The 16,876-nt window shown below is 32.2% G+C and overlaps 1 protein-coding gene across 3 annotated transcripts in view; it reads right to left on the bottom strand.

Moving 5' to 3' along the window:
* Window positions 1-16,876, bottom strand: part of LOC134686153 (dedicator of cytokinesis protein 4-like) — a 113,923-nt gene that overhangs the window by 89,900 nt on the left and 7,147 nt on the right. For all 3 annotated transcript variants that reach the window (XM_063545829.1, XM_063545843.1, XM_063545836.1), the window contains exons 3-4: window positions 9,075-9,115; window positions 619-674 (exon numbers count right to left, since the gene is read on the bottom strand). In XM_063545829.1, coding sequence (XP_063401899.1) covers window positions 619-674; window positions 9,075-9,115 — 97 coding nt within the window. The remainder of the gene's footprint in view (window positions 1-618; window positions 675-9,074; window positions 9,116-16,876) is intronic.

Raw genomic sequence — 16,876 nt, 5'->3', positions numbered from 1 at the left:
TAGGTCATCAAGCATTCAAATAAAGGTAACAATGATCCAATTCCTCTTGAATGCAGAAAACTAGTAAAATGTCAGTGTTCTATTTAAACAATGTCAGAAATAACATTTATTCATTTGCAGCCATGCAGAATCTCTTTTTCAAATCTAATTGTGTTGGGTTTCTGTCTCTGTATCATTGAACAATAACCCTAATCTCAATGATTCATACCTACTTAATAGCTTAACTCATCATATGAAAAGATGTAAATCCTTATACAAAAATTAACCTATCAAGATCCTATTTTTACATGGTCAAAGATCTGAATGATACTTGAAGTTGACTTATTAATAAATTAATCATAATTTTGTGAAAGTAAACTATTAAAATGTATTAAAAACTGACCTCAAATATAACATGTGAGAGTGTACTCTAAAACATAGTATAATATGTAGTTTTTTATGTACTTTGAGTACACTAGATTTAAAGTATTGTTTGACGCATCATGCTTTGGATACCCAAAGATTGATAAAATCATGGTATGCATTTCACAATGAGTAACATTCTCCTCAGGAATATTTTTTCAAAGTTAATCAAATGGTTAATGATTGCTTTGTGTTTATGACATATGTAAAGCTTACCCTGGATTTTCTACATCACAGTCTTTGGTATGTATATACATCTTTGGAAATATTCCCTGAAAATAAAAAGTAACATTCTACAACTGCATCAAGTGAGTTTTGATATCTTTACACTTGGACATCAAGACAGATTACTTTTCCAATTCTAAAACACATAGTCGGCCAAACATTACAAATATTTGAAATTTACAGTCAAGGGTAGAGAAATATTTTGTCACATGTGTTTGGATAATCCACTTTTAACAAACCCATTTTTTTGAATACTTTTTTGTTGTTGTGTTAAGATTGTTCTAGTCTACTTTGCGACAAATGTTTTTTATTGTATGTTTTTTACTTTGTTGATGCGTTCATAGAAGAGTAGAAAGTCACTGTAATGTACCCTGCTGTTGTAGCACTACCTGCAAGAGTCATGAAAATAAATCCTAATGCATATTAGTTTGCCAACAGTACAGAGAAACTTTGATTTCTTTACTGTGATTGTGTTATGTTACTAACCAAAAGATAGGGTCTAAATGTGATCTAATTAGTTTTTTAATATGTTTGTCCCGTCATATTTTGGATAATTCATTGCTAGCTTTGATAAATCATAATAACTAAACTTTAAAGCCTTCAAAAATGTACCTTATATAGAAGCTCCAGGTTACAAAATATGAAGCAATGCAAAATGCCTGATTAGTGCTAATAACAATAAAAGTTTAAGCAAAAAAACAATTATTGGTAAAAGTGACAATAAATATACCAGCAATTTAATCATCATTTTCCATCCACAATTTTAATTGCGTATACATTTAATTATTAAGAACAATAGAAATATTATTTTAAATTAAAGCATCCTGTATTTGAAGGTTAGGTCTTGATTGTAGTTTTGGTCATTTAAAAGTTGGGGTTATTTCACAATGACAGAACATATAGCAGCCTTGAATAGTTTAGGAACATTGTTAATGCTTCAAAATAATGAAAGCTTAGGGTAACTTCACAATGACAAAATGTTTAACAGCCATAGCATAGCTTAGGAACATGCTAATGCTTCAAATTAATGAAAATTTAGGGTTATTTAGAATGACAAAACATGTAGCAGCCGTGGCATAGTTTACATGGTTTAGGAACATGTTAAGGTGGTACCAAACACTACAGGGAGATAACTCTGTAAAATCAGGAAAACATATTGTAAAAGGAAATATCAAGCTTCTCAGTGATCAAAATTAGTGTTTGTCAAACTGCTATATATCCAATGATTTTTTTCCGAGAAAGTGTGTGGTTCAAAGTTTTTGAAATTTTACATTTTTGTCAAAGGGTCAAAGTAAATATTTTGTCAAAATTTTATGAAAATTAAATGATCCAAATTTATTTAAGTCAAGGTGTTAGGTACCACCTTAATGCTTTAAAATAATGAAAGTTTATCAGCAAATCAAATTTATGTGACCTCTTCAAATGGCAAGTAGGATACATAGTTAACATATTTGTTTGAGGAAATCTTAAGTTAAAGAGCAGAAAGAAAATTGGATGGACAGAATGATGGAAGATGGTCAAGGGTAACACTAAATGCCCCCATTGCCTACGACAAGGGCATAAAAATTGAATATGTTTTATATAATTAAATGGTTGTGCTGCCAAAGACAAGCACATAGAACTTCTTTCAAAAAAAAAATCCTTTATTCTATCTTCATTTTCAGATATGCACTGCTATTGAGTTATTGTCTTTTCTTACTCTCATTTGCTGACGGCTTTCCCATATGCAATGAACCTAACCAGACACCTTTCCTAAGAAATTTGGCAACTGCACAGCCTAATTCAGTGCAAGGACAAATGTTATAATTACCAGAAACTCCTTTCATTTGACTTTAACCAGCAAAGATTCCCCAACAAAGTTAATGTGAAGTACATTCCTTGTTTTTTACAAGTTTTGTGTTGTCCTGCATGTAATCCCTATATTATCTTTACATATATATATACAATCAATTTATAGAACTAACATTGAAACAGTGTCATCTGTACAAAGGGATTTTAAACTTCATCATGTACATGTTAATGGACAAAACTGTACAAATCTGTCTACCCTAAAGGAATTTAAAAATCATTGACTTAAGTCTCCTAATAAATCACATTTATTCACAATTCAATTATTAATTTGACCTATAAACATTACAAAGTAACTTTTTACCTATAAGATGGACAGGTAGATAAATATCAAATTCATAAAAAGTTTTATTTAATATATAAAATTATAGATAAGAACAAAATATCATTAATAAAATTTACAATGATTTTAAAATCATCTTCCTTGGGACAAATATTATAGTAGTACAAATGACTTGTAGATATATTATTCTGTGACCATGACATTCAAATCATATGACAGAAATGAATATTCTCAGTAATTAATTTTTGTTTTCGACCACCTGTCTGTATATACACCTTACGGCTAGACAATTGATGTATGTAAATCTAATAGGCTTGTCTATGACTTCATTCATGCCTGAGATACATCTATTTTCAAGTCACATGTAAATTAAAATATTCTCAAGTCACATGTAAATTAAAATATTTTCAAGTCACATGTTTATTAAAATATTTTTTTTTTTTAAATCCAAAAATTTGGAATGATTCTTAATTAACCCTTTAACTTATTGCTAGTGCTAGGCCCTTGAGGAGTTCCAAATGATGATTCCTTAAATTGCTTGCTTTTTGTCCTAATGATCATAGTTCCCGAAAAACTTAAAAACCTGTCATTTTCAGTTCCTACCCATCAATGATGCTATTCCTGATCCCCACATATTTTATGTTTAAGGCGACAGGTTTATATGTATGCACAATAAACTACTGTCAAATGACTAACCCTTCATGACATAGTTACAATATATATGTGTTGTCTTCATCAGTTTTGACCTTGTATTAAAGCAAGATATTGGGCCTACAGATTTGTTTTCATACATAACTATATTGTTTATTTTGAAGTCATTTTTATCCATAGAGAACTATCACAGTTTCAACTAAGATAGAGTGCAACATACCCAGATCTAAAATAATTTTATATCTATAGAAAACAAGGAATTATTTGAATCTGAAATAATTTTGAATTCTGGAAAATTGATTAGAAATGTAGGATGAAAACTAAATCAACTAAATAGTGTTAGCCATGGGCGAGCCATGCGCCCATGGCTAGGGTCACTATCATTTCAGTATGAACTAACTACCCCCCTTTTTAGACATGCACTCATGCATATGGCTAATATGGAACGCCGTAACTGCCCTATGTGTACTTGTTTCTAGATACGCTTATACTTTTCAATATATGCACATAGTTTTTCTATATATGCACATACTTTTTCTATATATGCACATACTTTTTCTCTATATGCACATAGTTTACTTTATATGCACATAGTTTTTCTATATATGCACATAGTTTTACTATATATGCACATACTTTTTCTCTATATGCACATAGTTTACTTTATATGCACATAGTTTTTCTATATATGCACATAGTTTACTTTATATGCACATAGTTTTTCTATATATGCACATACTTTTTCTATATATGCACATACTTTTTCTCTATACGAACATACTTTTTCTCTATATGCACATACTTTTTCTCTATATGCACATACTTTTTCTCTATATGCACATACTTTTTCTCCATATGCACATAGATGACTCATAGTTTTCAAAAGATACGTTTTTGTCAGAAATTTAATATTTCTTTACCGACATCGACTAAACTATTATTCAATTAAAATGGCGGAAAACGGAGAGGAACAGATAAAAAATATTCCTGATTATTATACCCACACTTTCTAAAGAAAGTTCGGGTATATTGTCTTCGTCTCCGTCTGTCTGTCCGTCTGACTGTCCGTCCGTCCCTTACACTTTCGTGTCCCTGGATCTCCTCCTTCATTTTAAGCCATAGTAAGATAATTCTTATTGCATATGATTGCCCATCATCTGCAGATGTGCAATAAGGTTTCAGAATTTAGATTTTGGTCGAGGAGTCCAAACAATAGGCCCAATTGGGTCTCAGTCCTATTTGAGGTATGTCCCTGGAACTCCTTCTGCATTTTGGGGTTTCAATTTTATTATAGAATGGTTGTATATAGTTCCCAGATGTGCAATAAGGTTTAGGATTTTTTATTTTGGTCCAGGGGCCAAAACAAGAGGCCCAAATGTGTCTAAGTCATATTTCAGGCATGCCTCATGTCCCTGGAACTACTTCTTCATTGTTGCATATGAGTGTCCATCATCTGTAGATGTGCAATAAGTAATTAAAAATAGTAATATTTCAAAACAATGTGGGGTGCGGGTATTGATGTCGTTCCGACAGCCCTACTTCTAGTTGCAATTAGTTTTAGCACCGTTGGGGCTTTGATTATAATTGCATATTCCTGTTAGTTGCACATTTTTAGCTCACCTGGCCAAAGGCCATGTGAGCTTTTGTCATCACTTGGCGTCCGTCGTCCGTCCGTCCGTAAACTTTTACATTCTGATCTTCTCCTCTGAAACCCCTGGGTCAATTGAACTGAAACTTGGTATGAAGCATCCATGGGAGGTCCTTTACAAAATTTGCATAAATCATCCAGGTCCATTAAAAATAAAATGGCTGCCATGAGGATTTACATGTTTTGATTGGTTGAAATTTAAAACTTCTTCTCCTCTGTAGCAGTAGAGCCAAATGAACTGAAACTTGGTATGAACCATCCATGGGAGGTCCTATACCAAGCATACCAGGTGAGGTTACAGGCTCACCACTTGAGCCTCTTGTTCTATAACAAATTGGTTATGTGATTAAAAGGAATCCACTGTATACTACTTGACTTTGACCTCATAAAACATTGCAAGTGCCAAATATGTCTTATTTCCATATTTATTAAGTTCACAGAAGACTTAACCCATACATGTATTATTATGCTAAGCTCAAAGTGTAAATGCTTTATGCATTACAATTTACATCTACTTGTTCATAAAATGCAATCTTTTTGAATGAAATTTCATGTCATTTTTATGCCGCATCTTTGCAAATACAACAGCTTTTGAACACTTTGCAACACTAGTCCATCATTATATATAAAAGAACTGATAGGGGATAAAAAACACATGATATATGTGACAGTGGAAAAGGCAGCTTCAGTTTATTATTTTGGACTTTAATTTAAAATTCTCAGTTTTGATATTTTAGACTTTAATTCTCTGTGTTTTATAATTCATTTTCTTTTATATTTTCGTTTCTATTTACATTCGTATTCAAGACTTAAAATCAACATGCTTTGATATGCAAGTTAATTCTTAGTTTGGACAGTCCATCTGTAATAAAAGTAATAGTATTCCATGCTGAATTATTGGTTTATTCGTCGTTAGTTCCAGAGTCTCAGTAGTCAGGTTTCACCCGAGTTCCAGTCTCCAGAGTTCTCATTGCTATTCACAGCAATCATTCGTTGTGTGATCAGGTGCATCACACAATTTCAGTAACAAGAGGCCATTCAGGCAGGCTCTTGTTACACAACCTAGCAGTCACTCTTATTTCCCCGGTGACAGATTGAAACATGTCACTCAATGTCCAAACTAAGAATTAACTTGCATATCAAAGCATGTTGATTTTAAGTCTTGAATACGAATGTAAATAGAAACGAAAATATAAAAGAAAATGAATTATAAAACACAGAGAATTAAAGTCTAAAATATCAAAACTGAGAATTTTAAATTAAAGTCCAAAATAATAAACTGAAGCTGCCTTTTCCACTGTCACATATATCATCCCACCACAGAACAGCACAAGGACATGCACAAAACAACAGCCAAAGGTCACTGTAGTGGTCTTCAACAATGGCATCACCTACACTACCAAGTGAGTTCAAGCAGGCTCCTTACAAAAAGTGCAAGCAACTAGACATAAACAACCTCGAAGACACACCGACAAAATGACCCCATGAAAACAAAACAACAAATAAAAACAAGACAGCCACTGAACACTGGATCCTGGCTTGGGACAGGCACATAAAGTATATCAAGGTCACAAACTCTTGTAACTGGGGGTTCCTTATACGGAATAATTTACTATTTATGTTGATGGGTACGTGGGGTAGCCCTGTGTGAGCATTGCATAAAATACCTCTAGTTTTACTTTTATAACTACTACATGTCAATATGTTCTGTAATCAGAACCTGGTTTGAGACGAGCTATGTAATGCTAGATTGCCTTATTTTGTGGTTGCTGGTGAATAATAGAGAAAAGTTTAGGTACTAAGTTATCTTAACTGTTGATAAAGGTGCAGAATCAATACAAAATCTTCCTAGTACCAAAAACAATATTATGTCTTTAATCATGATAAAACAACAACAACAACAATGTTTTACTTTAAATCACATGTAATTTTTATGATTTTGTTAATGTTAATTATTTGCCGAAATGATCGCCAAAGACTTTAAATAGTCTTCAATACCAAAGTTCTCGCCTGTTAGATTCAATTCATTATTTAGGATCTCCCTACATTGTTCATTTATAAGATTTAAGGGTTGAAATATTGGCCTTTCTCCATCTCTGGTAGCTTCATTGTTCTGTTCTCCAACTCCTAATTCTGGTAATTCCGTCTCATTCATTTGCATGCCAACTGGGTTCTGAACTTGCACTGAGCCCCAAAGCTGCAGGGGAGTAGCCTTAACGGTCCTTATTCTGTGACAACCCAATGCTGTAGACCACACATTCAGTCTTCTGTTAATTTCATCCTTGAAATTATAGTGCAGCGCTGCCAAATGTAGATCATTTAAGGGGTCAAGGATATCATGATCCTCCATGTAGTAGAAAAGATTATAAAAATAGCACAAGACGCCTTCAAAAAAGTCCCTCCAGAGTCTTTTGATCCGTTGATTATGTGTACTGGGACCTGTGATCATGCCGCTTTCACCTCGTTCCGTCAGCATAAAATCTGCTACAGAAACATTTTCCCGTCCCTTGTCGGATCTTACTTTTAATGGTATGCCATAATTATCAACACCGGTGAGGAAGCTTTCCAAAACAGTTTTAGAAGTGTTATTGTCATTACACGAAAGAAACATAATCATCCTACTAAACCCGTCAATGCCACCAATTATTACAAACCTCCATCGAATTAGTTTATGGTTGGTGTCTATGTGCCACAAATGGTTAGGGGCCATTACGTTATAAGTTCTCCGATGGAGACGACCAGCTTTCCTTGCTCGAACTCCAGACGAATCTATTTCATGAATGCAGTCCCTTAGTCACCATCGTTGTATTTTTAAACCCTTCGTTCTTAACAGTTGTCGAAGCATTTGCTCGCCACACATTGGGAAATCTTCAATGGTTTCTGAAACTACTCTTTCCAGATCACCATCTTCTATTTCTGAAAAGCCTTGTTTTGACAATCCAAACTGAGCCATTCGGCGATATATTGTGCGCTCTGATACTAATAAAAGTTTTGCAATATCGGATATTTGGAATCCACAATCTAACAAACTGTCTAATGTTAATTTATCAATATCAAATTTTGGTGCTCCAGAGTATCCTCCTATTATCTGTGGTTTGGATTTTCCATATTTTACACATTCTGCCCGCAATCTCATCATCATCATGTCGGTTGCGTTTGGAATACCTAAAAACTGCAAATTTTGTTTTGAAAGCAGACTTATTATATCAGGAGTTATAGCTTCCCGTTCAAAACTTTCGTAAACTTCTTGCAATCCCACTTTCCTTAAAACAGTCAGCATCAGTGGCTCTGCCATTTTATTTACCATTACGGTACCCAGGATTCCTTCAATCAGGAAATAGTAAAGTATATTGAATACAAGTATATCCTTGAAGAACTATCAAGAAAATAAGGGAAAAGTATACACACGGAGAACGATGTGTATACATAGTAAACTATGCGCATATATAGAAAAACTATGTGCATATAGAGAAAAAGTATGTGCATATAAAGTAAACTATGTGCATATAGAGAACAAGTATGTGCGTATAGAGAAAAAGTATGTGCATATATAGTAAAACTATGTGCATATATAGAAAAACTATGTGCATATATAGAAAAACTATGTGCATATATAGAAAAACTATGTGCATATAAAGTAAACTATGTGCATATAAAGTAAACTATGTGCATATAGAGAAAAAGTATGTGCATATATAGAAAAACTATGTGCATATATTGAAAAGTATAAGCGTATCTAAAAACAAGTACACATAAGGCAGCTACGGCGTTCCATAGGCTAACCCTATTTATTTGGGTTAGTTTTCATCATAAATTTCTCATTAATTTCCAGAATTTAAAATTATTCCAGATTCAAATAATTCCTTGTTAGAAGTAAAAGATGGATTTGTTTTCCAAAAGACAGATAGTGGCAGAATTTAATGGCTTTAACAGATGGCCCTAGATATATATTATATTTTCCCGATTATCCCATCATCAAATTTGACCAAATAAAATGTTATTTATTCTTGTACTTACCACCTGGTTTCTGTTTGAAAGTAAATGTCCTCTAAACCATCCTAAAAATAACAAAAAGTAGAAATGTAGTGGAATCATTTGGTTTAATTTTCAAACTGTACCCAGAAAACTCTTATAAGGATGGATAATTTGGTAAGTTTGTTTAATTAACATTCAGTGGCAAATATTTCATGCATATTCAGGGCAAGATAAAAAGAAAAAGCAATCAATACAATATGTATATATAAGGGAAGATTTTTTTTTCTGCCACAAAAAAAATGAGGGATGTTGGAGAGAGTGTCCCCAATCTGACTGCATATGTATACATCCTTCACAACCTAATGGCAGCCCAGTGCAGGACTTCGATGAACATACACAAGGATACACATATCAGAGTAATGCACACTCTGGTTTAAATTGACTGAGCAGGATATACAAATATTAGATAATTGATGTAATTATCCTTATAAGACAAGGAAGAACTCAAATTAAACAGAAACTTGATTTTTCAAAGTTCATACCTTAATTAGTATAGCAGTTCTTGTTATTGAAGGTTAGTTACATCCACATACGGTTAGAAACTTAAGACCTCTAAAATATAACTTCCACAAATAAAAGGATTTATTTCCTAGAAAAAGACAACTGTGGAAGCCATATGAAAATTGATAAAACCCCATAATTCTAGTAATGTGTCCTCTTGTGTCAAAGGAAGATTGCAAAGGTATGTTTGTTTTAGTTCAGTCACTGATTTTAAATCTTAAATTTATGTTAATGTAAACACACTGGTGAAATTTTAGTACTGAAATTCTTCTTCTAAAGTTTTTGTTCATGTTGTTCCAGGACATTTTATGATGATAGATTATCGAACAGGGAAGGAAACTTATCATCTAAAATCTCTATCTAGTTATATCTGTGATCTAGTTCTGTAATACAGAAATAGCAGGCCAGGGATATACTATGGATTCATTATTATTGTGGGAAACGATTTTTTGCGGATTTCGTGGGTAGTGGTGAACCACGAAATTAAATATTCACTGAATGACAAATTTTTTATTGGTTTGTGTGCAGACTTTTGGGAAATCATGAAATCAAATATCCAAGAAAATGCACAAAAATTGGTTCCCCTGAAAATAAATGAATCCACAGTAGCAGGTAACAGATACAGCAGGCAACATATTCATTCCTTCTTAAGATGCTTTTTTTTTATTTGAACTAACTATATCATTTTCAAATTATATATAAACTGTAATTTTAACATCATGTTCCAAATCATGTTAATATTTTCCACTACAAAAATCTGTAATTTGAACTAAATATGGGCAGTAAAATCTACAATATTTTTTATAAATCAAAATGTCCATGAATTTTTGATGAAACAAACACTTTTTTAACAGGTTTTGTGGTTAAAACATTTGCCAACTTATTTTACGAACACAAATTATGTATTCAAACTGTCAATGGTACAAGTAAACTGACTAATAATGATACCTGAACCACAAATCACACAATACTAACACAAATTTAAAAAATACTGAATTACAGCTGTAGTGTATCTTTTCTGGTTTAAAGTTATCGTAAATGTGAAGTTCCTATTTTCATACTCATATCTACATTAAAATTCATTAGAGAATATTTGGTACAGTTTTACAATTAACAGTGTCTTATAGTGAAATTAATAAATTATGAAACTACTAAAAATAATTATTATAAGACAGCTGCTTCAATAGTAACTTATTCCACATTGATCCAGGTAAAATGTTAAGGGACCACCCTTGAGCACTAAAAGGAATTACTAGTTAAACCCTGCTTCATAATAAAGTGCTTGTTCCAAATCAACTCATCCATATTTTTTTTCATCAGTGGTATTTGTTATATTGTTTTTTTCCTTTCAAATTTTGATGTTGGTTGCAGATCTTTAGTAGTCTTAGTCAAATTTATTCATTAAAATTGATTTAGAGTTTCACATTTGACTAGTAATTGTGTTTTTCTTGGCCAATATTTTAACATCAAGATTTTGTAGTTTTTGTATGTGTGTTATTTATTATTTGACATTCCACTATAACTTACTATGAATAAAGAGAGATGTGGGATAACATCTGACATCGAGAAAACAACCCAATGACATACAAATTAGACATGTTGAGGTCAAAATATATCTAATCAACACAAGACAATTGAGCTAAAAGACAATATGACTTTCAATACTCCCCTAACCTGGAACAGTAGTGTTACAGCACAACACAAGAACAAACTATAACAAGAGTTCAATAGCTGATATGTCTCACCTCCTTTTCTAAACATTGATTTTATGTTGATAGTCCTAAATATGAAGCTTTACTACAAGTATATCACATAAACTTAACATGATCCAAAAAAATGAAGTCAGGGTCATATAAACCAGACGAGAAATACATGTACACCTTACAATCAATCAATACACCAAATGTAGTTGACATATTGCTTATATACTTTCTATGAAACAGACTTAACCAAGAAAACTAAACATTGAGCAATGAACCATGAAATAAGGTCAAGGTCAGATTAACCATGAAATGGCAGAAATGTACAGCTTACAATTCTTCCATTCAACAAATATAGTTGACCTATTGCAGTATTGCTAATAGTTTAAGAAAAACAGACCAAAACACAAAAACTAAACACTGTGCAATGAACCGTGAAAATGAGGTCAAGGACAAATAAAACCTGAGAGACTGACATATATATTATAATATATTTCCATTTACCAAATATAGTTGACTTATTGCATACAGTATTAGAAACATGAATGTGTCTATAGTACATGGATGCCCCATCCACACTATCATTGTCTATATTCAGTGGATCCTGAAAATGGGGTAAAATCTCTTATTTGGCATTAAAATTAGAAAAATAATAGCATAGGGAACATGTGAACTAAGTTTCAAGTTGATTGGACTTCAACTTCATCAAAAACCACATTGACCAAAAACTTTAACCTAAAGCGGGACAAACAGACAAACGGACAAATGAAGGAACGAACGGACGGACAGAGGCACAGACCAGAAAACACAAAGCCCACAAATGGGGCATAAAAAAAAGACCAAAACTCAAAAGCTTAACTTTTGTCCACTGAACCATGAAAATGAGGCCAGCTAGAGATGTACTCCTTAGCATAATTCCATACACCAAATATATATAATAGACCTTTTGCATACAGTAGTGAGTACAGGAAAAACAGACCAAAACGTAACCAGATGCTCCGCAGGGCGTAGCTTTATACGACCGCAGAGGTTGAACCCTGAACGGTTGGGGCAAGTATGGACACAACATTCAAGCTGGATTCAGCTCTAAATTTGGATTGTGATTAAATAGTTGACACAGCATAGGTTTCTGACACAGAATGAATGTGTTCTAATGAACTTAAAATTTTTGTTTTCTCTTAAGGCAATCCACTATGCTGTTGAATATTAATCCTCTCAAAAAAATGTTTGAAGAAATTTTCTTTTTATTTATGAAATTTCAAATGAGAAAAATTGAACCCAATTTTCTTAATCACATCCCCCTTTCCCTTATTCCAAAACTAATCTCAATTAAAATTTCTAATGGAGTTTGTAACAATAACTACTCATTTAAATACATCATAAAATATTAAGATGTAAAAAAACTGCTTGTTATCACTGAATGGTAAAGATTATTTTAATTTATCAGTTGGTAGTAAAAAGTGAATATACATTGTATATTGTATATAACAAAGATTTAAGTTGATTCTGGACAAAGAAAGATAACTCCAATTAAAAAAAATTCTTGCTATTGCACAATATTATGCAATTAGATATTTCTTGCTTACTATTCTGGACAAAGAAAGATAACTCTAATTTAAAAAAAAAATTGCTATTTCACAATATTGTGCAATTAGATATTTCTTGCCATTGCGCAATACTGTGCAATTGAAAAGAATTGCTATTGCACAATACTTAATATAATAATTTTAGATCCTGATTTGGACCAATTTGAAAACTGGGCCCATAATCAAAAATCTAAGTACATGTTTAGATTCAGCATATCAAAGAGGCCCAAGAATTCATTTTTTGTTAAAATCAAACTTAGTTTAATTTTGGACCCTTTGGACTTTAATGTAGACCAATTTGAAAACAGGACCAAAAATGAAGAATCTACATACACAGTTAGATTTGGCATATTAAAGAACCCCATTTATTCAATTTTTGATGAAATCAAACAAAGTTTAATTTTGGACCCCGATTTGGACCAACTTGAAAACTGGGCCAATAATCAAGAATCTAAGTACATTTTTAGATTCAACATATCAAAGAACCCAACCGATTCATTTTTTGTCAAAATCAAACTAAGTTTAATTTTGGACCCTTTGGACCTTAATGTAGACCAATTTGAAAAAGGGACCAAAAGTTAAGAATCTACATACACAGTTAGATTCGCCATATCAAAGAACCCCAATTATTCAATTTTGATGAAATCAAACAAAGTTTAATTTTGGACCCTTTGGGCCCCTTTTTCCTAAACTGTTGGGACCAAAACTCCCAAAATCAATACCAACCTTCCTTTTATGGTCATAAACCTGGTGTTTAAATTTCATAGATTTCTATTAACATATACTAACGTTATGGTGCAAAAACCAAGAAAAATGCTTATTTGGGTCCCTTTTTGGCCCCTAATTCCTAAACTGTTGGGACCTAAACTCCCAAAATCAATCCCAACCTTTCTTTTGTGGTCATAAACCTTGTGTCAAAATTTCATAGATTTCTATAAACTTAAACTAAAGTTATAGTGCGAAAACCAAGAAAATGCTTATTTGGGCCCTTTTTGGCCCCTAATTCCAAAAAAGTTGGGACCAAAACTCCCAAAATCAATACCAACCTTCCTTGTATGGTCATAAACCTTGTGTTAAAATTTCATAGATTTCTATTCACTTTTACTAAAGTTAGAGTGCGAAAACTAAAAGTATTCGGACGACGACGACGACGACGCAGACGACAACGCCAACGTGATAGCAATATACGACGAAAATTTTTTCAAAATTTGCGGTCGTATAAAAACTTAACTACAACCACTGAACCATGAAAATGAGGTTGAACATGAATACCTTACCGTCCTTCTATACACTTAATATACTAGACCTATTGCTTATAGTATCTGAGATATGGACTTCACCACCAAAACTTAACCTTGTTCACTGATCCATGAAATGAGGTCGAGGTCAACTTAAAACTTTCTGACAGACAAAAAATGTTAATATTTTTTCAAGTAGTCACTGAACCATAACAATGAGGTCAAGGACAATGGACATATGACAGACAGAAACTTAGTTTTATTTTAATTTAGGAAAACTACTATCTTTAGAACATTTTTTTAAGTCATGACTGTGACATTTTGACTGAGTGAGATGCTTACACTGATGACTAACCCTGTCTTGCTGCTTTTTTTAAATTCATTAAAACGCCTTTTTTTGTTTTGTTACCTTGATTTAAACAAAATTGGAACATACTAAGTACATAAAGTTCTGATGCTGAAACTTTCACTAGTTATTAGATTTAAAATTTTCACTGGTTGATCGTCTATGATCGGTTTGAAGAGAGAAAAACAACTTTTTTGCTCAATGACTTTTAGAAAATACACAGTAATTAGAAACCATATTAAACATGTTTCATGCTTCTTAAACCATGAATGGATATTAGTGAATCTTTTAACTGGCATTATAGATCATCAGCTGGAAATTTGATTTGGTTCAATTCAGTTTATTTTTTACAGTAATATTTGACAAAGGAGTAGGTCTGATAAGGACTGATTTTGGCCGAAATTTCAGGTTCATCAGATGAAAGATTTTGACCACTTTTTAAACACTTAAGTGTTTATTTCATTTGATTAAATTAATTTATATAAAAGATTTAAACTAATTTAGTCATTAAAAATGATCTGATTCAAGCTCAAATATGAAAAATCTACCAAATATGCTGAAAAATGACACTTTTCAGATGGTCTTTGTCAAAAATGAAAGTGGCCGCATCTGTGTTCATCCTCAACCTTCATATATGTTATGTATTATCATCAAATACAACTTACATTTCAATATTTAGGATGAACACCTTCGTTTTACAAGAAAACCGTCTAAAATTTAACTAAAGTGCTAGAATTGAGAAGAAATTGCATGACTTAATATGCCTGGTGTATAAAATTATAATCCTGGTACTTTTGATAACTATTAATGCTAGTACCTGTATGTACATTGTATTGTCAAAAACAGCCCATATTAATGTAGCAGAAGCATTGTATTGTCCAATAAATTACATTTTAACAATTTTGTAAAACTGATATATTTTGGGGGCAAAAAGGGGTCTTACTAGACTTACTCCTTGTATTTAGGTCCAAAATTTCAGCTTAAGATGCTCTTAAAACCTAGAAATTTATACCTTAAAATATCTGGTTCATATGAATGGTGTAGCATTTTAGTAATTTATAATATATATATATGCTAAACAACACATGCTACAAAGAAATATAAATTGTTTCATTCATAAAAAGATTAAAATCAATTATAAGTACAGCAACAGGATATTACAAGATTTGGCTTCCTATATCAGCAAGGTCACAATGAACATCTTTAACCAGAAAAAAATGTTTATCAATTTAGGAAGTTATCTGTTAAACAAAGATAAAGCTACCTGGTGTTTTACAGAACAGCTGTGAAGTTGTTAACCCAATTATTTTCCTAAAATATAAGCTCACATAAATATACTGTACAATGCTAAAATATTGATACAAAATAAATCAGACATATGTTTCTTTTGTTTATATTGTACAAACAACTGTTTTTTTAAATTCTCATTCCCCTCCAGAGGTAGGTTAAAAGGGGACAAGCCCCTCCTCCCCCATTATGGATCTTCATATATTATAAATGGATATAGGAAGATGTGGTATGAGTGCCAATGAGACAACTCCTTATCCAAGTAACAATTTATAAAAGAAAAAAATTATAGGTCAAGGTATAGATGTTTTACAATTATCCCTATCCAAGGTTGGTGGTTTTCCCCAGACACTCAGACTTCCTTCACACATAAAAACTGACTGCCACCAAAAAAGCCCAAAGGTGGTCCTTAAAAGTGGCTAAACACCAACAATCAATCCACTTTACAAGTATCACTCCAAACAGTAGTTTATTGAGATTAAATAAACAGAGATCAATCAGTCAAATAAGTTAGAGAAGTAGGTGCAATAAGAGCCCTATTTCATGTACTTGGCCTCAAAATTGAGTGTCCCAAACCCAGGTGATTATTGAGTAGATTAAATACAAATATTGGAAGACTAAAAAGCAAAATGTTTCAAAACAATCATAAATATTGACATAGTTTTTATGGTCATACCTGTCAAAAGAAGGAAAATTCAACTTTTCTATGAAAATTGCATTTTTTCCACATTTTGTGAATGGGAAAATCCAAAATATAAAGCACATGCAAGTACCACAATAAATATTTACATGACAGTAGTTGTTATATTGACAAACATTGTGGTAGGTAACTCATTATAATTAGGTCCAAATTTAGTAGGTCCAAAGACGTGTAGAAGAGGCTTTTCTAAGAATTCAAAACTACATTTAAGGTACTATCTAGAGTCATATCATGGAATGGAAACTACCTAATTTTACTTTTTATTACCTTGTCCTCAAAATAATCATAACTGGAAATAAAAACCTAAAATTTCAGTCAAGAATTTAGCCAAATAAGTCCCTTATCTGTCCTTTATTCCACCAAAAATCATCTATAAAGTATCTCAAAGTTTGAAAATTGTCCGCTTTTCAAATACACATCATGACA

Source organism: Mytilus trossulus, chromosome 1, assembly GCF_036588685.1.
Source record: "Mytilus trossulus isolate FHL-02 chromosome 1, PNRI_Mtr1.1.1.hap1, whole genome shotgun sequence".
Lineage (NCBI taxonomy): Eukaryota > Metazoa > Mollusca > Bivalvia > Mytilida > Mytilidae > Mytilus > Mytilus trossulus.
The sequence above is the reverse complement of the archived record's forward strand: the minus strand, read 5'-3'. Positions and strand labels throughout refer to the sequence as shown.